Genomic DNA, 25,731 nt, shown 5'->3' on the forward strand with positions numbered 1-25,731 from the left:
AAATTTCTAATTCCCTCCCTAAAAGAGAAATCCTAGAATAAATACTGATGTTGCTGTGAAATGATTATAGAATGCAAAATAAATTTCTGTTAGTTACATGGTGTGTGTGTGTGTGTGTGTGTGTGTGTGTGTGTGTGTGTGTGTGTGTGTGTGTGTGTGTGTGTGTGTGTGTGTGTGTGTGTGTGTGTGTGTGTGTGTGTGTGTGTGTGTGTGTGTGTGTGTGTGTGTGTGTGAGAGAGAGAGAGAGAGAGAGAGAGAGTCAGTGATTAAAGTGAGTGAGAGAAAGAGTGGAAAGGAATTCAAAGGTTACTCAGAGCTTGAAATGTATTTGCCTATAGGAAATGCTCTATTATTGCTTCAACCCATACAAATTATATTGGAAATATAATGTTTTTTTTATTATTAATTAAATTACCAGGGGTAAACTGCACAAATATTCTAGTTTGCTAATGCAGATAATATTAGGTGGCTGATAACTTTTGAGGTTACCTGGCAGCAACAGTTTATTCACTGCTGTGGTATGTTGCTTTATATTTATGTCCCCATATGTCTCCAATACATTTTTTTCTCTCTTGAATTATAGCCTCATGACCATCAAAAGTTGGCAATGGTGCTTTACATAAATTTAATGCATTTCAATGCATGAGAGTTGAAGTTACAGCTCACAGTTTTGATTTCAATATTTTGCTCATCATCGGCTTTTCTTAACAAATTATAGAATGTAACTAATGTTGTGATTATTGCACAGATAGTAAACCTCTGACAAGTTAAGTATTATTGATTATTTCATTCTGTATGGTATTTTGCATCTTGGAGGTCAGTCTTTTTAAAGACTATTTCCATCAGCACTTCCTCATAGTGACCCCTGGGAAGCTCACTTAGTGTGAGCTGGCTAAAGCTGACTGCAGTCTTGGAGTTTTGTGATTTTGAGCACAGAGTGTCATGTGATGAAATCACTCTTATCATACCAAGACTGTTCTCCTGCAAAGATGTTGCACCCCTCTCAGCTAGGGTGAGCCATCTTTCAGTGCACTTAGAGCATGTGAAACACTTCTTTCTGTATGGTATTAATTATTTCATACAAGCATTTTAATTAGTCGGTATATGCTGGTCACTTATCTATTAATGGCACACCTGTCTAAAATGGTGAAATTCAATACGTAGTGACTATGTACTTATAAGGAGATTTGGGAAATAGTACATATCAATGATTTTCATTATCAAAAACCGTGTATGCTGTGCAGTAATTTATTTATCTAATGTATGGCATCATGGTAATGCTACAGATATACCATTAAATATCAGGAGAGGTGATGATGTTAATGTTACAGTATGTGACCAAAACAATCACTGTGAAAAAGGTGGGATATAAGATGGTATTTCCAGTGGCTTATTGAATACAAATAAGCCTTAATATAAACCCTGTATTATACTCATCTTATACTTTAGTATAATGCATACTATACTATTGCATGTACGGTTTCAGTTTAATTACCACAATACTTGGAATAGCTTATATCTGATACAATGCCCACACTATACTATCACATATATGGTTTCAGTATGTTTAACACATTAACTAAAGCCTTATAGGGATTGTTAGTATAATATAGGTTATACCAAGCTTTTTTGTATTCAATAAGCCACTGGAAATACCATCTTATATCCCTCTTTTTTCACAGTGAATGTATCATCTTGTCAAGTAGTAACTCCAGGTGAGTAGCTATTAGTCCACTAATGTGTTTATTTGATAAATTTTCCCGTGCAGCCATTGCATATTGATATGATGTTACATGGAGAAGGAGAAATAATAACACATTGGAGTTCACATCAGGGGCGGATCTAGGATTTATAAAGGGGGGGGGGGGCTAACTCAGGGTACTAATCTCTTGGGTAGAGGTGTGTGAAGCATGCTGGAACTAGGGGGGTCTGGGGGCATGCCCCCCCCCCAAGAAAATTTAGAAAAATAGATGCTAAAATACTGCAATTTGGAGACATTTCCACAGATATTTTATATACTGCCTTTAGATTATAGGTATGGCTCTCTGAAGCATTTTGCTAATGGAAAAGTTTGGGTAGGTACAGACAATCAAGTACATGATGCACCTCTCTCACAACTGCACAACACTGAATAGGTGCATGTTAGAATAAGAATGTTGAAAGTGGAAAATTTTGAAATTTGAACAATACAAGATTGAATCTGAGAGCATTTTCAATGGAAATTGTGTACCTGAATTAAGTGTTGCCATACATATTAACTACACAAGTAGATGAATAGGGACCCGCCGATTATGCTGGCATAATTATGAGCATAATAGGTGCCTGAAACCATTGAGCATAATGCTAGCATAATAGGTAGAATATTTGTATAATAGTATGAATTCTTGCTTATCAAAATAGCTATCACGGAAAGATCGATATACTCTAATAGAACAGTCAGTAACTCTAATAGAACAATCACATAGCTGACTGTTCTATTAGAGTATATCGATCTTTTCTGTGATATGCATTTTGACAAGTAAGTTTGTGCTTCAGCCACTTGTTATTTATCCATAAACTGGAAATTATTAGCAGAGCATGAGAACTGAGGCATAAATAATTGGGCATAATTTGAGCATAATAGGTAAGTATTGAGCATAAATTTAAGCATAATAGGTAAATATTTGAGCAGTGCAACATAGCATAATAGGTAAAATTATGAGCATAATCGGCGGGTCCCTATAGATGAATGAAGCCCTTTAAACAGATCAATGCACTTCACTGTATGTATAGGTGCAGGCAGGTTTGGAAAAATTCCATAACTGAACCAAATACATGTTTCCAGTGAATGTTCTATTAGAGTAGTTAGCTGACTGCTCTATTAGAGTATCTCGATTTTATACACCTCCAATGCTGATCCAGGTCCTTTTTGCATAAACTTTAGCATAAATCCACTGATAATACCTTGGAAAGATGTTTATAAGGTGGTTTTATGAGTATTTGTATTATTAGTGATCATATAATTATGCTAAGACAAATTTCATTATAATACTCAGCATATTGATCAAGTAAAGCCTAAATATGAAGGGGGGGGTGCTTCAACCCCCAAAGCCTCCCCCCCTGGATCCGCCCCTGCACATGTGAGGTGGCTTGTGTTGTGCTTATTAATCCAGTTGGTGGTGGTGAAATGTCAAGTATAGTCAGGTCAAGTCAGGTGGGTTATAGAATCCATAAAGTTTATAGTATGGCACTGCCCGCCCCTTTTGTGTACGGCACCAAATTACCAATTTTATGTTCCCACATACCCAATTTCTGCAGACCCTGTCACATTTGTCAATGAAAGTCACTGACAAAAGACTGTGACTATCTGTCGCCTCAGGAGCTCATAAGCGCCATAAAATCCTGGTCACCCACAGCATTGAGAATGTCAAGGTATCACTGATACTACATATGTGTATACATGTTTGTATGTGTACTGGTGTACTGGTGTACTAGTGTTGGGCTAGTTTGCCTCTTCACAAAAAGTAAGGGTCTGGTGCCTTGTGGCACTTATGAGCCTCTGGTGATATACAGATACTAAACCATTTCTACCACTCAGATTTGGTGGTAGCCAATTCACACACAAATTACCTTGGCAAGCTTTTGTTCTAATTGAAAGGCAATCATCTGATGTAACCAGCAGCTACGTATGCTGTTTAATTGAAGTATCTGTATTTCACCAGACCCTTACTTTAGTGAAGGGGCAGGCAGCACCAAATTAGTGTAAGGCATATAGCAGAGGAGGGCAGACACAATTTAAAGTGCTGCTATAACAAATATTTTGTTCATAGTGTGCTCAGTGACATTAAGCATACTAATGTTTATTGTTGCTTTGTATAACATGTGAAGAGTTGGGAGCATGCGTGATTTACATAAAATGAAAAGTTTTCAAAAAAGCCAAGCATACCATTATAAAGCTTCTTGATCCAATTGTCCAGTAAACCCCTAGTTTTGTATAAATAGCTGACTGTGTTATCCAAAGATTCCTAGAAGTAAAGTAGTACAAAGGAAAGCTTTCCAACATGTCAGAATAGAGCTGTATGTGACTATTGAAACATATACCCACAATGCAGAATGGTTTTGTTGTTGAAGGAATTCCACTGTACATGTTCATAATTTAATCTGTTTATTTTCCGGTACCTTCTTAAAGTTTGTGAATAACCTTACCATCTACTAGTATAATTTCTATATTCTTTCAACAACAATGTTCAGATCAGAGAAAAGTAAAGGTCATTTACATATGGTTCAAATACTCTAATAGAGCATACACCAGGGCCAATCTAGAGTCATTTGAGATCCTATACATTTTTGTCCCATTAACAGTTTTGAAAGTGGACTCATAGTGCATGTACTCATAGTTTGCATGGATGGAATCTCTGGAATATTCTGTACTAATACAATGTACAAGTTTAGGCATACATATACGTCTTTCCAGAAGTTAATCCTTTTTCCTTTAACTAACTAATACAACCTCATATATGATGTACTGTGTTGTAATATCCAGATGTGTGTATGTGTACATTATTGCTTAACTATTGGGAAATGATTCATTTTAAACTTCACAATGTGTGCATGTGAGAAATATTTAATATGAGCTATCGGTGAGTTTAAAGTATACTTTGTAATTTATACACAGGTCTAGATGTGATATCTCCTGAGTTGATGGATCCAATCATTGATATTATAAGCACAACAGTATAATGTAAATGTGTTGTGGATGGTAAGTTATACATATTACTTCTTTCTACTTCCCTTGTGATACTGTATACCTATACAGGCTCCACCACTAAACCAGTGTACTTCCTGTCTACATTACAATGGATCAACACTTACTAATAGTCTAATGATCACACCTAACATCTCATCAATCAGTATCTCAGACTACTGGTCACCCACTAACTAATACACACTACACCATCACTGTGATGTCATTGCATAGTGATGGACCTGGTGGAGTTAGTAACCAAGTAAGTTGACTGGTATAGTTGAACTGAACATTTTGTGTGCCAGTTAACTCATAAAAGAATTTGTTAGGATAAATGAAGCCTATTTTACTGAGATTACTTTAATAGAGCAAAATCTTGTTGACAAACTACGCTAATAGAACTACTCTTGTTCAGTTAATTGTGTATGTGTACAATGGACCCTCTTCTATTCCCTGACACCTTGAGGTTATGATAAAGTGTTCTCATAGAGGTTTCAGATCTGTACCCTAATCCTGACTGTAAATACATACCCACAATGCACAGTGGTTTTGTTGGGGGATTCCACTTTACCAGTTTAATACTGTAAACTTTTTAATTTTTAGGCATATATAACCACACCATCTACTGGTACTATTAGTGTCATGTCAGTTACTGAGATCACTGGAGATGATCCAAGTCACCAAGCGTGTACTAGGGGTGCAACAATATATCAATATATCGATATACTGCAATATTTTCTATCACAATACAATACAATATGTGTGATGAAACATATCGATATATTGCGTATTGCAATATATTGCATAATATTGCAGGGTTGTAATGGGCTGTGGCTTGTGGATAATTAGCCTATTCAGCTGCCATGCTTATGGAGGGCGGGCATCAAAGCCACCAGAATGTAATTGTTGATATTTCAGAAGCCACATATCCTAAACAAACAGTACTGGTTGTAGTACTGCCTACTTGTACTGTAATAACTGTTGGCCATTATAAGCAGCTTTTGACTGGTGGGTGTGCACCACATGACACTAATGTTATCTGCTGTATCTTATGAAGCATAAATCATCCATGAGTTATTTACACAAGTATAGCACTTTAACATCACCAAAGGCCCTAATCCAAATATTGCAATACAGCAATATAATTATTGCAATATTTTTTTAAGGCAATATGCAATATGGTATTTACCTGTATTGTTGCATCCCTAGCGTGTACCAGTTGTACTAGTTCTCAACTTGTTACTATAGTGGAGGATAGCCCACTTGTTATATCAAATCTTATTGGTGGAGATTATACTGAGATGGTGACGTATCCAGTAGGTTACACCTTAGATCACCAAAGGAAAACGGTATGTGTGACTGCTTATAACAAGTCCAGTGTTATAACAAATATTTCAGTGTACATGTATGGGCATGATAGTTGGAATTAATGGGATATATTGCAAACACAATAATTGTAACATTTATTAGGTATGATATCACCTATAATATTCTGAGTGTTCAATTAGAGTGTTTCAACTTTTTTAGTAGCTAATGAAGTTGTGTGGAGTTATGATACCTTAGCTCAATTATATGATGAAATGTCATTGTGTATTGCATAAGAATGGAGGGTGTGGGTGGTAGCAGTGATATTACCCAAGGTTTCAAAATGAGAGTGATTGTAGGTAGCTACATTCCACTGGAACTAACTGGACACAGTTGAGCACAAAAAAATATTTTACTGTTCATACTAATGACATCATCTCCAGTCATTCAACTGTTGTTCATGTACAAACATGTAGACATACAATAAGGGCTGTTTTGTGGAAGTATACCAGACTATAGTATGTACATGGATCCTAAAAAACAGCTAAAAATAAAAAGTGGAAATTTTCTAAAGAGAATTAGCATTTCAGCCTACAGTAAAAAGAATGCCAACAACAGACATGTGTGGTTTGGCTCCATTACAAGTTTAGGAAAGAGTTGTAATGGATACTACTTTTATGGCTTCCCCATGGGAAACGTATGGTGGAAATTTTGATTGACCGTAAATATTGTGTCGAACATTTGAATGAAAAGATTTTGAAATATTTTCAGTGGGTCAAGCAGTACTTTAATAGCCCAAATTTCAAGATACTGTGTAATTCAAATTACATCTGTGAGTTATTAAATGTTTTTGAGGATCCACTGGAAGGTCAACAAGTACAAACTATAATTCATATAGTTTCTTCAGACATTCAGGGCTCAACCAAGAATATTAACCTAGAAAGGGCGAGTAAGTCACTTCAGATTCTAGGGGGGTCTGGGGGAATGCTCCCCCAGGAAAATTTTGAAAATTTAGGTGTAATATACTCAATTTTGGTGAAATTTTACTGTGACGCCATTGAATATTGACCATTCAATTATACAACTTTGGGATCAATTGAACCTTTCCATTTCTCAAGGCTTTAGGTATAAACCTAGGGGGGGCCTGTACCCCCACCCACCCTCCCCCCACCCCCCCAGATTAACCTCTGACATTGTACAGCTGTAGTTATACACCTTGTTCACAATACAGGTACATCACATGTATACTAGTGGAAATTTAATCCCTAACTTTTTTCATGGCTATACTCTGTGTATACGAATTAAATGTCCACTAGATAGCCACAGGTGTCCCTTGTTTCATTGCTCCTCTTTATCTATATGATTCCTAGAAATTTCTGTACTTAGAGTATGTAGCACAGAGGTACCAGTGTTAAGTACACTTTTCTTGTTTTTAGCAATCACAGAACCTACAACATATTGAAGAATAGGGTGGTTTTTCTTTTTTTTGACTGCAAAATAACTAAGTACTCATAGACAGTGAAATGTCCCCCCCCCCCCTCCACCCACCCACTCACACACACACACACACACACACACACACACACACACACACACACACACACACACACACACATACACACACTTTTGTTGGTCACAAAAGAGCGACATAAAAGAGTAGCACCCAAGATCTTATAATATCTCTTTAAACAGTTTCTCTGTAACTAAATAAAAGACTATCTTTGAGTTCCTATGTAAAATCTAAAAGTTTCCTGGGGGCAAACTCCACTGTGTAATATTCATTGCCAAAGTTTCCCCCACACTTTGGGCTACACCGCCTCCGATGAATCTAAGGATAGTTATGTACTATTGGCAGTGGAGTACATAACTATCTTAGTTTAAAACACTACATGCTTTTAGGAGTAGACAATGATAACCTTATAGTGCTGGGCATCATTTATGACTAAATTTGGATGTACATACATCAATAGATTTATCAAGACACAATTTCAGAGATCGTGGGTTTAATTTTGGTTCACCGTAAGTGCAGCCTTGATGTCCATAGCAAGCTGAAGACCATGATTTTGAGCATGGATTGGTGTATCAACAGAAAATGTTTGAGCAAGTTATACGGAGGCTATATAGGGTTGTCAAGGCCACTCAAAGTGAAAGAAATATACATCTGGGCAATTGCCCAAGAGTGGCCATTTCCAAAGACTTGTGTTCCAGCTGGCTGGTGTTACTTTTACAGTAGCTAACAAAGTGTCTTCAGAACTCACTTGTGACGTGAGCAAACTAGTGACATGGTCAAGGGCATATGAATATGTAGTGTATTGGTGTGGTTATCCATTCATGGCGAAAAGTCAACTTCATTGGTTTGGTAGCTGTACATGTAAAAGCCTTTAGAAGACATAACCATTTTTAGTAACATATATGTGGATTAATGTTGACATGATTTGAGCATTTTCATCAATAACCCAGATCCGGCCTGTATGGAAAATCCCCAAATTTACAGATGAAAACAAGTAATCAAGTTTGCCTGTAAACAAACATACTTGTTTTCTAATTCTGTCAGTCCACACCCTAGCAATGGGTACCACTGTTAAGTGTGATGTAACACACCCTGACCACATGATACAGTGTGTGTACAACTAAATTATATAAACAAACCACTTAATCTGAACATAGAAGCCATAGTTAGTGTTATTCATCCCTCATTAACAGTTATTCACCCCTTATTCTTGGGCTATTTTCAATTGAATTGATTGAGTTTTTTTATAAAGTTTGGTCAGTGAAAAATGGCTGTGTCTATCTGTGTAGTTTTGTGTCTACTAGCTTCACTATGTTCGAGTAGAGCTGGTAAATGTTACAATACTATGCTCTGATATTAGCTACATTGTAGTTAACAATGATTACTTCAACACAATGTGTAGATATTAATAATCAAATCACTACTATAGTTTATTGTTGTCTTGATATAATATTTTGTTGCTTTTCTATGCTATAGCAGAAAATTTAGTTGAAGCCTGTGTGTCATTTGATGCTAATCATGATGCTTTTCTTAATGTCCAATGGAATGTAAGTACTTTATATGAACAGTAAAGCATTAAACAGTGTGGTGATGTGTATACGCTGTAACAATAATATATTATGCTAACTGATGTTGTGATGATTGTACAGATAGTATACCTCTGACGAAGTTAAATATATGATATGTACTATGATTATTGGATACATGTAGTTGGTATACACTTACTGTACATATTAATGGCTCACCTGTATAATTTGTACTAGTAATAGCATGCACAGGTAGCAGTGAAATTTGGGTTAAATACCATGAGTGTTGCATTGAAAATGGGTACTCACCTCATGAAATTTCCATTTTCAATGTAACAAGAGTTGTATTTATCCCCAAATTTCACTGCTATACCCATGCCATTCCCAGTTGATACCATACTCGCTGCGGATGTCACATGCTGTGCATTGCCATTGTTGCTACCTACAGAATTAGTCACTGTGTACTAAACATGCAACAACACTAATTAGTGCTACATTGTTACATAAATTCTAGCCAATGAAATTGTAATTACAACTTTTCACTGCTGTCAGCGAAATACAGGACAAATTCCACTGTTACTATTGAGACTTTTGTATGGGTAGTGAAACAAGTATGGTATTAGGTCAGTAATTACCTAACAATGTATTTGATTATTATAACTGCTAAGTAAACTGTTATTGTATGGCATCATTAATATGGTGTATGTACATTTGCAGTTTACTAATAGTACAAAGATCACTATTAATGGGATGAGCCAAGTGTACAATGGAACTAATGCTACAGATATACCATTTACTACCAGGAGAAATGATGATGTTAGTGTTACAGTATGTGACCAAAATAATGAATCATCTTGTCAAGTAGTAACTTCAGGTGAGTATCTATTAGTACACTAATGTGTTGATTTGATTTAATTTTTTCATACAGTCACTCAATATTTATATGATGTTACATGGAGAAGGATCAATAATAACACATTGGAATTTATATGTGAAGTGGCTTGTAGAACACCATCAATTGCAGGGTGTAGTGTTGCCCTTAGTAATCCACCTGGTGGTAGTGGAATGTCAAATGTTATTACTGGACTAATTGAAGACATCAGCTCACGTTTTGTTACCGTTGTTATTAACAATGTAGACCCAATGAGATCTTACTTGTATTCTGCTAGCGTTCTTGTCATAGAGAACAGAACAATAATTATTACTACCCTTGTAAGAGGAAGAATACCTGTACTGGTAATACCTCCAACCACATGTAAGAGGCAAATCAACATACTCATTAGCTATAGTAAATTACATTGTACAAAAAGGCAATGGGTATCTATATGTGATGTAGTAGTTGCATCGGCTGGGTGTTATTGTGCTGCAGGATTATGTACTGTTAATCATCACAGCATACAAGGTGCACAATCCATATGATGCATGTGCTATACAGATAATGCAGAGCTACTTACTACTGCATGTCAAATAGTACGATAGACCAGAAAAATGTCCAGCTAAGATTCCAACATGATGTTCTTCCATTATTTGTCACTTTAGCGAAGAAGGTACGTGCTACTATCTGTGGTAATTCTCCCTATTTAGAATTCAAGCGGTAGAGAATTCGACCTGATACAGTGAACTGTTAAGCTAAAATAATCGCTTCCTGTGCCTGTTGCCCTTTTTTTGGTAAGACACAATCTTTGAAATACAATATGATGGGGTGCAATTCAGGATCTGCTAACTGTTATAAGCCTGTTAGTTAGTGGCTGCCTGAATTTTTCACCTCTGAAAATGAAATGGCTTTATACAGACATGGATATGTATGCCAACAATAACTTGCTGAAAGAAACTCGCTTCTATCTTTAGCATGTAGAACAATCATTCATGGCAAAATTGCCTGCAAAAATGACTGCAATAGTGCCTACTTCTATTGCAAGCATGCCAAGGTAATGAATTAATTGCAAACATATGAAATCAGTTGCAAAGGTGTAGATAAAACCTATAAAAGCAGACTCACATTGCTGTTCATTGCACTGGTCCGACCACTTTGCAGCCAGTTGAATGTGCAAAAATGATTGAGATACTCTAATAGAGCAGTCATCACAATATACTCTAATGCAACAGTCATCACTATACTCTAATAGAGCATTTAGTATAGAATATAGCCACTTTTCTGTTTGTCTAAACTATTTACTTTTTGAAAGTTCCAGTGAGCCATCTGCATTGATGATTGATCATGTTTGTCATGCGTTAGCATTTTTACACTCAAAAGTGTTTTTGTATCTCAAAGACCTACACTCACTTTCAGAATATTATCATGAAAGTAAAATTAACTAGCTATACTACTAGTGATAGATGTAAAATTGAATTAATTGATACTGTAGCACAAAATTACATGGAACCTTCATTCATGCTAGCAAACAAGCAGAAATGTAAAATAACAATAACCTCCAGATGCAATTTCAGAGGGTCTATTTTCCTGGGTGACCATACCACCAAAACCCCTAGCTTGACATACTCACGCATACTGCTTGTCACAGGCACTTGAGTATCGCTTATAATATCCAAGGAGCCAAGTGCATTAATACTGAAGGATAAGTAATATCAGTAGTCCTTGTCTGTGATCTACAGTAGGCTGGGTATGAAACAGTTGGGGCAAGGGTTGCCCACACATGTGATACATTCCCATATAAAAAGACACAGTAGGTATGACAAGTGATGAGGGTACCTTTACTGATGTTTCTGCTTTGCTCATGTAGTGGCTGAATGTATAGGTTTGTTCAATCACTTGAGGTGCTGTGGTAACAACTTTACTGACAAGAGTGGCAATCAGAAGTACTGATTGGGGCAGTTTGGCCAGACTGCAAAGAAGCTGCTCTCTGAGGGTCTACCATAGGCTTAGAAGGTAAGAGCCAATTAACATTACTGGCTTCACTAGACAATCTAATCCACGAAGCCTGCTCAGTCACAGGTGGTCTCCTAATCCCTTTCAATTCTATACTGTCCTTCTCTAAAATAATTGACAAATCAGTCAAATTCTTGGTGTCAGTCACAACTTTCTGTAATTTTGTGATTCTGTAGGCACTGAAGAAAGTTGTTGGCTTAACAGTTTATTGTGTAGACCCAACTTTGACATTCTCTCCTTGGTAGCAACTAATGATTCCTTCCAACTGCTGATTCTGAACTGTTGCTGTTTTCTCTGCAGCTGAAAGTACTTCCTTATAGTCAAGCAACACTAACCTGGTGTGTTCCTCTATCAACTGCTTGATACTAAGGATTGCTGTAATTCCAACGACTTATCTTCTGGCTGACCAAGATGTTTTACTGGGAAGTTGAGCCTGTCAGTAAAGGGTTAGGGATGAATCGAAGTTGTTGAAGCCTTTGAATGTTCTGGGACTGAAGCCTTTTGGGCCTGAAATTTCAAGAAAAGGTACACTAGCTCTCATCCTGAAGCTTCAATTGTTGGATGCCATCAAATATTTGTTTCACTACTAAATTGTACATTCATTGGCGTATGGTTAATCTCCTTAAGCTTGCCTTCTATCATTATTTGAAGGTCATCAAGTGTAGGAATATTCTGAGCCTGTGAAAGTTTGTGAATCTGTAAGATATGTAGTCTAGTGTATGTGGAGTTTAAAGGATAAACTTCTATCATACAGTATGGTAGCACTGTATATTAGGGATCATGGAGATTTGGGTTTTCCTAGCCAAAACATTCACCCAAAAACCAGTTTCACAACTCCATCCTGGCACCTTGACAGTATTGGTTAGGTATAACCAATCCCAAAAGTGCCTTCAGTATGATCTGAAAAGCCTCCAATAAACTGTTACAATTTTTTTTTTTAATTATTCAATGGAATTTTCTACTGACTGCCTGCCTGCCTGCCTTCAGGCAAGCATAACTCAATAACAGCTAAAGCTATGGACTTGATTTTTTCACTGCTGGATGTCGCTTCATCCCGAGACATGCCTTTTGGCATACCGCAGTATGTACAATGCACACATCATGGGCTTACCTTTATCCTCCTTTGAGTCCCATTTCTTTTTGCTGACAGTCCAAGGTGTCAATTCCGCAGTAGTATGATGCATGGCTTCCCTACAGTACGTTTGTAAACGGTAGTCGTCCATTTTTCCGTGGTGACTCAGTAAATTGATTGCAGAGACGATTCTAACACTGTTCTTCATTTGTAACGCTGTGTAACTGGCTGAAAATAGCTGAAAGCAAAGCGTAATGGCGGCTGCACTTTCGAGGCAGTAATTGATAGTTGGGGTGCACGAATCGTCGTATTTTCATATATCTGCAGGTGTAGGCGACCTCCCTTGTTTCCCTACTTTTTTCTATGATCCCTAATCGAACTTAAAATTCCTAATTTTTCCTTTAACTTGAATGAATAGAAGACTTCATTCTTGATTCTTCACATAGAACTGTTTCTCTTCTGCTACTGCAAAGGCTAACAACCTCTACACTATCTAAAGCCAACACTTAGTTCCACAATCACATCTCAGTAGAACCTCCACTGTAAAGAATCTGTTGCTATAAAGTATAAAGAATGTTTAATTGATCATAAAACAAAAAGTAGTGAAACCATAAAATATATTGTAACATATATTTATTTTTATGTATCTATTTATTAAGACTTTACAGTATAAGTGCTAAAGGTCCAGGGCCGGAGGAGGGAAAATTGAGTTGGTCAGGCCATTGACTATAATGTTGAAATTGCTACTATAAACATGCCAATGAGAGGAGTTACTGCAAAGTGCAAAGCACAAGCATTCTAGGGGGTCTGGGGGCATGCCCCCACAGAAAATTTTTGAAAATTAGACACTCAGATATGCAATTTTAGTGATATTTTACTGCTAGCTAGCTATATAAATATTCTCAAGTCTATCTGTTGTTCTTCAAACTTTCTATGCTATGTATACTTGTAGACCTGACATACAGGGGACACAGTATGAAACTTGCCATATGGTTCATTTAGTTATAGCAATTAGAAGTTCAAGTGGGGTCTGGGGGTGTAACCCCCAGGAGCTGCAGAATTTTTGCAATTTAAAGGCTTGGAAATACCCTAAAATTTAAATTTGATGCTAAATTTTAAAGTAAAACTAGGTACAACACAACTTTTCCCCCAAATTTCACAAGGAACCCATGCAGCATGGCCACCTTTAGCTAGGATATAATTAATCGACTAGGTAGTTAGCTGTAGCTATACATTGAATTCACACTGCTGCAATAAAAAGCTACACAGCTACAAAAATGCAGTATACTACTATACTGGTTTGTATGAAGTGAACGGATTATCGCGTAAATATACTGGTGGACAGTCACGAGATCAATCAGTATTCGAAAATGGCACGATGTGGGTGAGACTGAGTTTGCTCAGTATCTCAACAGGACGAGTGGGTAGTTGAAGAGGAGTGATTTCTACTCAAAATCTCATTCAGATGACCGCCATGTAATGTATGGGTACACAGCTTCTTTCCGCGGAATAAGTCACCTGGTTTGTCACTGCCAGCCCTTTGCCCAGTAAAAGATACCAAGAGAGACAAGCCAAGGAATGATAATGATTATTTATGAAGATTGTGTGATAGACTGACTAGTATAGCTATAACCGTGTGTAATGTTTTATGACGTCATTAATGGTACCTGTATCTATATATACTGTGTTTCACCTTGTATTCAGTTAGTTGTAGTTGTCTATGTTATTCCTGATATCTATTGAGTTATTAACTATATTAACTGGTCGTTCGCGTGCAAGCGATAGCTATTAGCTTATCAGATAGTGATACAGAGAGATAACCATCGTTAACAATTGTGATGAAAAGATGTACAACAAAACAAATAGGCATGTGAAACCTCGGACAGCATGCGAACACAAAAAGTAGAGGACTACACTGTGGGCATGGCAAGGCAAAAACAACAACAACAAAAAAGACTAATTACTGTCGACATAATGGCGACGAGATAAACTGGAAGAATGGCTACTCATGGTTCTGTTTCACCTTTCGACCCAGAGAAAGAAGAGTGGAACGCCTATGTTGAGCGTCTCGACTATTACCTAGTGGCAAACGGCGTTGAGGATGACGCCAAGAAGGTCGCGATATTGATGTCTAACAGTGGACCTACAGTGTATGGAACTATTCGAAGTTTGGTAGACGCTGAAGCAAGGAAGGAAATCAAGTATAAAGACTTAATTGTTATCCTAACAGCTCACTTCGACCCTAAACCGTCACCTATAGTGCAGAGGTTCAAGTGTTAGGCGCAATCTGTGAATTTGCGCAGTTTATAAATTACGCTGCGCATTTTGTGAATTCATAAAATGCGCAACAATTTATAAATTGCGCAGCTCGAATGAGGACACGGTGCGGTGCGATCGAGTGTGCAATTTACGACCTACTATTGTTTCACACCTGGTAGTTCACACGATTTAAGACCTAATTTCGTTTCACACCTGGTGGTTCACGAGACCTCCTTGTGGTTCTTATAGTGCTTGCGAGGTGTGAGCTTCAACGAGTTAGCTAGCTAGTCAGTATGTCGAAAGAAGGTCACAGAGAGCTGTTCGAAAAGTTCTGCAGAACGAAGTATTTTGATCACACCTCTACAAGCAAGACAGTATCAGAGGAGAAGGCTAAGAAAATCATAGACGTTTTGAATGGAATTGAAAGACTGAGCGATGTTTCAAACTCCTTCAAATTCTGGGTTATTAAAACGAAGAAGTTTGCTTTATAAACTATCCAGAGTTGAAGTTAGAAAATGTCTGCCAGCCAAGCAAAGAGTAAGAAATGATGGTTTTTTGTGCCTCTCTTCACAAAACTATATTACAGAATGATAATCAGTGACAAAACTGTCTTTGGTCATCATCGCATAGTGGCAACAGCTGAGAAGTTTTATGATATATTAGAGCGTGTGCACTCAACGGAAAATGGGCATGTAGGCTACAAGAAAATGCTTGCAGAGGTATGGGAATCGTGTATGCTGTCATATTATTAAAGTGTCACCAAGTTTTATGGTCACTGAGACTGCATAATATAGTGAAGATGGGGTGGTCCTATGTTTATATTAAAGCCACGCTTAATTTAATTTTGTAACTAAACATGTGAGCCCATTCCTTGGAGTACTGAGTTGGAAATAATACTGAGATAATAAAAGAAATCATTACGTGCGTGCAATGCAGGCTTTTGCTGAGATGATCAACTAATGTTTTAGCCTATTGTGGAAGTAGTTTTGGGAATATAGTGCTACACAGTAGAAAATTGAGCAAAGAAATCAATTTGAACAGTGAATATACTGACTACAAGTGCTTATATTCACAGCCATAACTTTAGAAGAGTTTGAAAATTTGGTTTGGATGTTGACCATAATATATTGGCATATATCTATCAGGGATATAACGAATTGGTTAAAATAGTAAAATAGTAATGGTTAATTCCAGATGAGTTAGCTAGCTGCATGGTGCTTGGTTTTTAGAAGTAGCACAACATCAACTTGTTTCTGATTGCACTAGTGTGTTGACTGTTCTTGTTATGGCATAGCTATGTTATACACATTTGGCTATGACTGCTTTATTAGAGTGTCTTGATAATACTTAAAGGTATAGGAGTGCAGTTCCCATTGTTTTGTTTTCAACAGTAGCTGACTGCAATTAAAGGACATAATTGTGTGGCTCTGAAGTGTGGCATGTATGTGTTCTGATTGTTTAAGAGTGTGGTCCAGTCATGTCATTGTATCATTGAAGCTACATGTATTGTATCTGTCAGTAGTTTAAATGTCAAATAGTTGTTTGACTTGTTCTTCTAAGGAAAGTGTCTATACAGAAATTTAACACCTTATTATTATGGTTTCCTTGCATGAAGGAGATGATCATGTAATATAACAGAAAACAGACACTTGACAGAACCAGAAAGGTTTATCCGTGAGTTTGTTATTGTGGTGGCCATGTACTGCTTGCTTTGGTTTGGCCTCTGACGTTGTGACAAGTCAGACAGACAGTCAGGCAGACAAAAAAATGGGTTTTGACGCTTTTTAAAAATACAGGATTGATGTTTGATACACTAAGACTATTCAAAACTCATTTTCATCTCATATTTGTATGGTTTTCAACTACAACATTCTGAGAGGCACCATTTATTTTCTTTAGTATGTGATAGCAGTACCTATTTCACACTTTGCCCACTTTTGTTTGTATGTCTAATTATATTTCCCGGCATTCTTAAGTATGTGTATTTAACAAACTTGCCCACAATTATCATAATTTCTAATTGTGTTACTATTGTAGGTCCAAAGAATGTATGAAGGTTTGCCAAGGGAGGCAGCTCAATATTTTTGTAGCACATGCCATATTTGCCAGCTGAAGCAGCCACAGAATTGTACTGCTCCTTTGAAACCAATCATTTCATCAGGATTTTTAACACATTGTCAGGTTTGTTGTGGGAGAGAGTATAATTTACATAGAGGATTATTCACTCTTGCTTATTTTAGATTGATTTGATAGATATGAGGCACATGCCAGATGATTCTTATTGCTACATTGCACATTACATGGACCACTGGTCAAAGTTTCACGTACTATGGCCACTGATAAACAAGAGTGCCATTGAAGTAGCTAGTGGGCTTGTGCACAAGGTTTTCCCATATTTTGGGCTCCCCAAAATATTGCAGTCAGATAATGGAAGGGAATTTGTTAATGAAGTTATTAGAGAGATATTGAAGTCGTGGCCAGGAGAAGTGACAATAATCAATGGTAGACCTCGCCATTCACAGTCACAAGATTTAATTGAAAAGGGCAACCATCTTGTAGAAATGCAGTTGCAAGCATTTAAATGTGAGCACAAGGATTCCAACTGTGTATCTTGGACTGACTGGCTGCCATGTATTCAATGTAAGTACTAGTATGAGCCCAACTAATATGTAATGTGCCTTTGCAGATAATTTAAATGTTCAAGTGTGTCGCACTTTAAAACAAAGCTGATATGAAGTGGTGTTTGGCCAGCCACCAAGGTTAGCCCCATTTGCTGAACTTCCCGAAGGAGTTGACCATTGTATAATGGAAGAGGATTTAACTGATCTTATCAAAGATGGTTAGTGGTTCAATGGTGATGTAAAAAAATCATGTGGCGCTTTCAACTAGATGATGTGTCACTGCTATTTGATGAATTACCACCAACTGTGTTTCCACCAACATCTAGTTCAAGGATGTCACCACAACAACTGAGTAGAAGTACATCACCACCATCTAGCTTAATGATGTCACCACGGCGACTAAGTAGAAGTTAATCACCCCCATCTAGTTCAAGGATGTCACCACAGCGACCAAGTAGTAGTGCATCACCACCATCTAGCTCAAGGATGTCACCACGGCAACCAAGTAGAAGTACATCACCATCTAGCTCAAAGATGTCACCACAGCGACCAAGTAGAAGTGCATCACCACTATCTAGCTCAAGGATGTCACCACAGCAAGCATGTCAAAGTGTGCCACCACTGTTACCTGACAAACCATTGTCAAATCAAATTGTATCTCCTATAGCAGTGCATCAATAGAAGTCAATGCCTTGTGATAATTATAATCCTGTGGAGAAAATATATATATATATTTGTTTATTTAGAACCATTGAATGACTATTGCCATTCCTGTGGAATGATTGGTTTGGTGGATGATGATACAACTCCCTTGGTAAGCTCTAGTTACATTAACGAATCTTGTATTTATGTGTGTGAACTCTGTATAGGTCAGGTGCAATAGTTGCTCATGGGGGTACCACAGACAGTGCTTAAGAAGGCATGAAGTGACAATCTCACAGGACGAAAACAGTTTTAACTTTGTAGGGCCATGCTGTTCAAAGAATGGGCCTGTGTTTGTGTATAGCTAACTGCTGTATTGGAGCTAATTCCAAGTTAAAATTGTAACTTTGTCACAAGCTGAATTTGAACATTAAAAAATCAATTAGATCTATACTGAATATAAATATTGTGTTCTAGCTAGTACATCAGGGGCGTGGTGTTGGATGTGTGCTCCATGCAGGAACTTGATCAGACAGAATGCACCTTATCCAATCCAACTGCAGAGTACGCAAAGGAACCTTGGAGGGAGAGATAGTCAATACAGAGAAAGCGGAACCGTCTTGACCCATGTTCCTTGTAGTAAACATATAGCTATCAAGGGGCTTATTAAAGTTATATAAAAGAAAATGAAAAAAATGGATCACATTAGACCATTAGAATCATTAATAACCAGGCGTAAACACGATAATTATTGGTAGCATCATTTGCAATCCATGCCATCTACCAATCTGGGCAGAGCAGTAAACTTCCCAATCTGTGGGGCTTATTACACCTATCTGAAAGCAGCCATAATACGCACTTGATCAGCCAAGAACGTAACGGCGGTACACTGAATGGACCAGAATCCAAAGAGTTCATAAAATGCGCAGCTCTTACGGTAGTTCACAAATTGCGCAACAATTTATAAATTGTTGCGCATTTTATGAATTCACAAAATGCGCAGCGCAATTTATAAACTGCGCAAATTCACAGATTGCGCCTAACACAAGTTCTACAATCGCGCCAGGGCGAAGGGAGAGACCATCGCTGCGTACGTAGCTGCGCTACGCGCGTTAGCTGAGTACTGCGACTTTGGAGATTCCTTATCTACTATGCTACGAGATTGCTTGGTTTGTGGCGTAAATCACGAAGGAATTCAACGCCGACTCCTGGCGGAAAAAGATCTCACGTACAAGAAGGCCCACGAACTAGCAGTAACTTTGGAAGCTGCAGCCAAAGGCAGCAAAGACATCAGCACCACCGCCACTCAGCAAATAGAGCCATTTGTAAATTACACGAAAGGTGTCAATTTTAAGCAAAGATCAGGAAAGACAACCAACTCATCACGTGCCAAGCTACCAGATGGGCCCCAGATCAAAACTTGCTACTGTTGTGGAGACAGACACTTAGCATCCCAGTGCAAGTTCCGGACTGCAGAATGCCACCGATGCCACAAGACTGGACACATTGCAAAGGTGTGTAAGTCCAAACCAGAAGAAAAATCTCACCACAGTGGCAAGAAATCTCACAACTACTTGGAGGAAATCCCAGACACAGCGGACTCTTCATATGGATTGTTCACTCTACAAAGTGAAACCCATGACCCAATACTGATACAGCTTGAGCTAAACAATGTTCCTGTCAGGATGGAACTAGATACTGGAGCATCACTGACTTTGATCAATAAGGCTTCCTATGATCTCATTGCACAGAATGGGAAAGCTGCCCTTAAGCAATCTGTAGTGAATTTGAGAACCTACACTGGTGAAGCTGTGAAGATGTTGGGGAGCACCACTGTAGAAGTGAAGTATGGTGAGAAATGCATACACCTGACTGTTCATGTAGTGGAAGGGAAGGGACCAAACTTGTTAGGTAGAGACTGGCTAAGTAAGCTTAATATTAACCAATTAGACATTCACACCATAGTGGCACCAAGCAAATTAGATAAACTGTTAGACAAACATGCCTTACTATTTAAAGATGGGCTTGGTATGCTAACAGATGTGAAAGTCAAATTACAAGTTGACCAAAGTGTCTCACCCAAGTTTTTCAAAGCCAGAAGCATTCCTTTTGCTTTAAAAGGCAAAGTTGAGGCTGAACTGGAATCCCTAGAAGCTGCTGGAATTATCTCTCCAGTTAGTCACTCAGACTGGGCTGCACCCATAGTTCCAGTAATGAAGCAAAATGGTCGTATTTGTATCTGTGGTGACTATCGTGTAACGGTAAATCAGGCAATCAAAGTAGATTCATACCCACTACCCAGAGTGGAGGATTTATTTTCAGCTTTAACAGGAGGCAAATATTTCTCTAAGTTAGACATTTCCCAAGCTTACCTCCAATTGCCATTAGATGAAGCCTCAAAACAATATGTCACAGTAAACACCCACAAGGGGCTGTTTCAGTACAATAGACTTCCCTTTGGTATATCAGCTGCATCTGCAATTTTCCAGCATTGCATGGAGACTTTATTGCAAGGTTGTCAGGGTGTTTCAGTATACCTCAACGATCTTCTCATACAGGGAAGCACTATGGAGGAACACTTAGAACGCCTTGATAAAGTGCTGCAAATTTTAGAAAATTCTGGCTTTAAGTTGAACAAATCTAAATGTGTGTTCCTGCTTCCAAAGGTTGAGTACCTTGGACACATCATTGATGAGTCTGGTCTCCATCCAACGCAGGAGAAGGTGAAGGCTATTCAAGATGCACCTGCTCCAAAGAACCTAGCTGAGTTAAGATCATTCCTTGGGATAGTTAACTACTACAGTCGCTTCTTACCCAACTTGTCTACTCGCTTAGTCCCTCTGTATGCCTTTTTAAAGAAAGGTTCACGTTGGTGTTGGAAAACCACACAAGATGAGGCATTCCAGGAAGCTAAACAGGCCCTTCAAGCTGACTCATTGTTAGTACACTTTGATTCTTCCAAGCAATTACTTCTTGCTTGTGATGCTTTGCCTAAGGGCTTGGGTGCTGTTTTGTCCCACGTAATGGACGATGGACAGGAACGTCCAATAGCTTATGCCTCGAGAACTCTAACACCAGCTGAACAAGGGTACAGTCAATTAGAAAAAGAAGGCTGTGCTGGTTTAGAATCAAAGAAGGCACCTGCCTTATACGTGATAAATGCCAACTGTCAGCACACGTGATACTGTACGTAGAACCCACAATCATTTCTGTACAAAACAATATGAATGCTATGCTGTACTGTAAGGTAATTGTGAGGTACTATACGTGTAGTTTTGTGCTTTAGTTAGGCTGAGAAACTAAGTAACTACTCGTGTCGTGCATTTTCAATAACATTTATAGAATGTACGCAGGTACATGTAGATATGATCGTCCAGATTGCATGAGTAATATAGTTCGAGCTGGTCAGCTAGATGGTTCACCTCCAGATTATTGGTCCGGCTCAGGCCTGACCAACCGGACCGTCTCCTCCGACCTTGAGGTCTGTAGGACACCTGGTCCTACAGCCTGTTTAAAATTGTTACAGAAAGTATGTTTGAAAAGGTGGAAAAAGGAGAAAAAAAATCTATGACTGCAACTTATACAGTAGTTGAGGCTACGGGCTTGATTTTTTCACTGTATGATGTTGCTTCAGCCCTTTTTATCAGCTCTGATGCATCATGTCGTTCTTTGTGTCCCATTTCTTGCTCCATTACCATGTAGGTATTGATTCATGGTAATGTGTCATGGCTTCAGTACTTTTTATTTGTTATGCTGTGTATATGGTTGAACACAGCTGAAACTGAAGCCACTTTACATTTCAGTAATAGATAGTGAAGGTGTTCATTTGGTCATAATTTCCATGGTCACTAGGTTGAATGCAGAGGCACTTCTCGTACTGTTCTTTTTTAATGCTGTATGACAGATGGAACATAACGTAGCTGAAACTGAAGCAAAATGGTCACTTTGCATCATTTTAGTAATTAGTTGTTAGGGTGCACTTTTAGTCGGGCGTTACTATTCAGTGGACTGGACTACTGGACTGGAACACTGGACTGGACTGACATATTTTTGGTTTGCACATTCTATGGTTGGATTTACGGAGTCTTGCTAGTAAGCACCCTTAGGGCACTTGCAACCACTTCTAAATGCTGAAGACGAACAGTGGAATATGTGAAAACTCTGTCTCTTAAATAATTTCGCTACTGTTCATTATACCACCATACAACACTTATTTCTTACCCTGATGTGTAGTAATGCTACAGGCAGTGTAGGGAATTGATTGTGACAGCAATAGTTAACCAGTAATAAACTAGCCGGTAGACAATATCCTTAGAGCAAGATTGAGGAGCAACTGCAAACTAGTCTCTCTACCAGACTTTTGTTTCAGTGTGAGGGCTTATCAATTGAAGATTATACTGAAAAATCTTTAATTGGTAAGCCCCTGCACTGAACTAGAGGCAAGTCTAGAGGTCTGGCCATGCTGGCGAGACTAGCTTGCTCCTCAAGCTTGCTCTAAGGATATAAGATATTGTCTACTGGCTAGTTGATTGCTGGTTAACTAATGCTGTCACATTCAAATACTACACACCAGGGCAAGGAATAAGTGTTGTAAAATAGCATAATGAACAGTAGCAAAATTATAAAAAGACAGTTTTCTCATACAGGTGTATTCCATTGTTCGTCTTCAGCATTTAGAAGTGGGCTGCAGGTGCCCTAAGGCTAGGGTGCTTGCTAGCAAGACTCCATGAATCCAACCACAGAATGCACAAAAACCAAAAATATGTCAGTCCAGTAGTCCAGTCCACTGAATAGTAACCCCCCTTTTAGTCGGCATAATTAATTTTTATAATGCATCTGGCAATATTCTTTCCTTTGACGTGGTACAGTATGTATTGATTCACCAGTAACTAAAAAACAAACAGGTGCAAAAATAAATGAACAAGTGTGATCATGAGTAAAATTGTAGGGATGAAATGAATCAAGGGAGGTCATCAACACCTACAACTAGCTACATTACTGGATATTAAATCTACTTTAGTCCATTGACAGGGTGAACTGGGAAATGAATGTCCATATAGCAATAGCCAAGAGTACTCTTGGTATACTGTTTTTTTTTATTACTGGTTTTTTGTCCTACTCAAATGTAAAATCAAGACACACGATAGTGTGTCGTGCGGCCCAAGAAGCCGGCGCGCCACACCGTGGGTATATTGACAGGAAGAAAGAAAATGTCATTTTCACACTTTTGTATCTCGGTGATCCCTTATTCGATTGGAACCAAATTTGCTACAGTGTTGTCTGCCAGCCAGGGGAGTCTACATACAAAATTTGAAGGAAATCACTCCAGCCATTTCCGAGATACGAGCTGCAAAAGTTTCGATTTTTTTTCTTCGTTTTTTTTTCTCTGTGTTTTCACACACTTGCAAAAATTGCTATAAAACGCGAACGCGTGTTCCGATCGCCTTGAAATTTGGCACACAGAAAGGGAGTCCAAAGGCGAATGCTAGCATCACATTAGGTGCAAATCCGATGAATGGTTCGGGAGTTATGATCGATTATTTGCGTAAAACAAGATCGATTAGTTGTCACGCCTACAGGGTAAACCACCTCATGCAATGAGTTGAAAATTGCTATGTAGATGGAGTAACCATCGTAGGAGTGCCTTTTCGTGGTTTGAAAGGAATCAAGATAAAGACCATGGAGATATGACACAAAACCCAACCTGTGTCACAATTACGCGATCGATTTTTATGAATAAAAAAGTATTAGTTTTTACGCCTACTAGACAAACCGCTTAGAGCAATGAGCTGAAAATCGGTGTATAGCTGGAATAATCTTCATAGAAAGTCCTTGCAGCAGTACAGAAGAATCGGATTACAAACCACTGAGTTATGATTCGAAAGCCAACTCCGTGTGGCAAATGCGAGATCGAGATACTCTAATAGAACAGTCATCCTAATAGATCATTCAGCTAATTTATTTACTCCATTATAGAATTCTATTACATGTTATTCTGTAGGGAGTTCAGCTGCAAACAGTTAGTCTTATAGACAGTTCAACAAGAAGCATGTCACCCTATAGAGAGTTCAGCTACAAATATATTGTTGTAGTAATTCAGAACATTACAAGTCACACTGAAGAGAGTTCAGCTATAAACAAGTTATACACCCTATAGAGAGTTCAGCTACAAACAATTTACTCTGTAGAAGTTCTGCTACAAACAAGTCTTTATTCAGAGAGTTTAACAACCAAACTCTACCATGGAAATACTTCAGCTAGACTAACAAGTTACTCTGTAGAGAGATCAGCTAGAAATAAGCTAGAGAGAGCTCAGCTAGAAAACGTCACCTTGTAGAGAGTTCAGCTACAAACAAATCACACTGTAGAGAGATCAGATAGAAGAAGCCACCTTGTAGAGGGTTCAGCTGTAAAGTGATCACCCTAGAGAAAGGTTCAGCTGGAAAAAAAATCACCCTGTAGAGAGTTCAGCTACAAAGAACCATCCTATAGAGAGATCAGCTAGAAAGAAGTCACCTAAAGCAACATCAGCTACAAAGAAACCATCCTGTAGAGAGTTCAGCTACAAACAAATCATCCTGCAGAGAGTTTGGCTACAAAAAAGTCACCCTGTAGAGTGTACAACTAGACATGAGTCACCCAGTAGAAAGATCAGCTACAAGAAGTTACATTGTAGAGAGATCAGCTACAAAGAAACTATCCTGTAGAAAGTTCAGCTACAAACAAATCACCCTGTAGAGATATCAGCTAGATACAAGTTACCTTATAGGGATCAGCTACAAACAAATCACCCTGTAGAAATATGTGTTGGAAACAAATCACCATGTAGAGAGTTCAGCTAGAAACAAGTCACTCTGAAAAGAGTTCAGCTACAAACAATGGGAGTTTCAATTCCTGCAGAAAAAAAACAAGTTAGAAGGAAGTCCTAAAGCCAGCCATAGGCCGGCTTTGGGGTATACAAATACAAAAAGAAGTGAAATCTAATCCAAAACAGCCAAGCTGTAAAAAAATAGTGCTGCCCTCAAAAAGGCTATAGTGAAAAAAGATGTGAAATCCAAGGTGGCAGCCAAGAAATGGCTGTGATGGTAGGTTAATGGCAAAAATTTTAATTATGACAATTCAGGTGAATTTGGTACAACATAAGTTTTACAGATGTGATAATATAACTGATTACATTTCCAACCCC

At 38.2% G+C, this 25,731-nt stretch overlaps 3 protein-coding genes and 1 long non-coding RNA gene across 5 annotated transcripts in view; all 4 read left to right on the plus strand.

Annotated features, from left to right (window-relative positions):
• The window catches only part of LOC136263411 (neogenin-like), a 48,915-nt gene extending 47,091 nt beyond the window's left edge, over window positions 1-1,824 (plus strand). The window contains exons 7-8 of the mRNA XM_066057938.1: window positions 1,683-1,715; window positions 1,769-1,824. Of these exons, the coding sequence (XP_065914010.1) occupies window positions 1,683-1,715; window positions 1,769-1,782 (47 nt within the window). The 3' untranslated portion in view covers window positions 1,783-1,824. The remainder of the gene's footprint in view (window positions 1-1,682; window positions 1,716-1,768) is intronic.
• Window positions 1,825-4,563: 2,739 nt separating this feature from the next.
• On the plus strand, window positions 4,564-6,072 carry LOC136263799 (uncharacterized). Its single transcript, XR_010704793.1, has 3 exons — window positions 4,564-4,738; window positions 4,796-4,985; window positions 5,933-6,072. It is a non-coding gene; the product is annotated as an uncharacterized lncRNA (long non-coding RNA).
• Window positions 6,073-9,026: 2,954 nt separating this feature from the next.
• LOC136263621 (uncharacterized) overlaps window positions 9,027-25,731 on the plus strand; it is a gene marked incomplete in the record, with an annotated part of 463,802 nt that continues 447,097 nt past the window's right edge. The window contains 1 exon segment of the mRNA XM_066058254.1: window positions 9,027-9,073.
• LOC136263434 (KRAB-A domain-containing protein 2-like) lies at window positions 14,669-18,992 on the plus strand. Of its 2 annotated transcripts, XM_066057951.1 has the most exons (7): window positions 15,467-15,819; window positions 15,869-16,001; window positions 17,320-17,463; window positions 17,523-17,922; window positions 17,969-18,121; window positions 18,172-18,717; window positions 18,773-18,992. In XM_066057951.1, exons 2-5 carry the CDS (start codon window positions 15,870-15,872, stop codon window positions 18,010-18,012), a joined length of 720 nt encoding a protein of 239 aa, XP_065914023.1. In that variant the 5' UTR covers window positions 15,467-15,819; window position 15,869; the 3' UTR covers window positions 18,013-18,121; window positions 18,172-18,717; window positions 18,773-18,992. The 2 variants fall into 2 exon arrangements, 1 of the variants encoding a protein (XP_065914023.1); XR_010704643.1 differs by lacking the exons at window positions 15,467-15,819; window positions 15,869-16,001 and adding an exon at window positions 14,669-15,224.

The sequence above is a fragment of the Dysidea avara genome, chromosome 1 (assembly GCF_963678975.1).
Source record: "Dysidea avara chromosome 1, odDysAvar1.4, whole genome shotgun sequence".
Taxonomy (NCBI): domain Eukaryota; kingdom Metazoa; phylum Porifera; class Demospongiae; order Dictyoceratida; family Dysideidae; genus Dysidea; species Dysidea avara.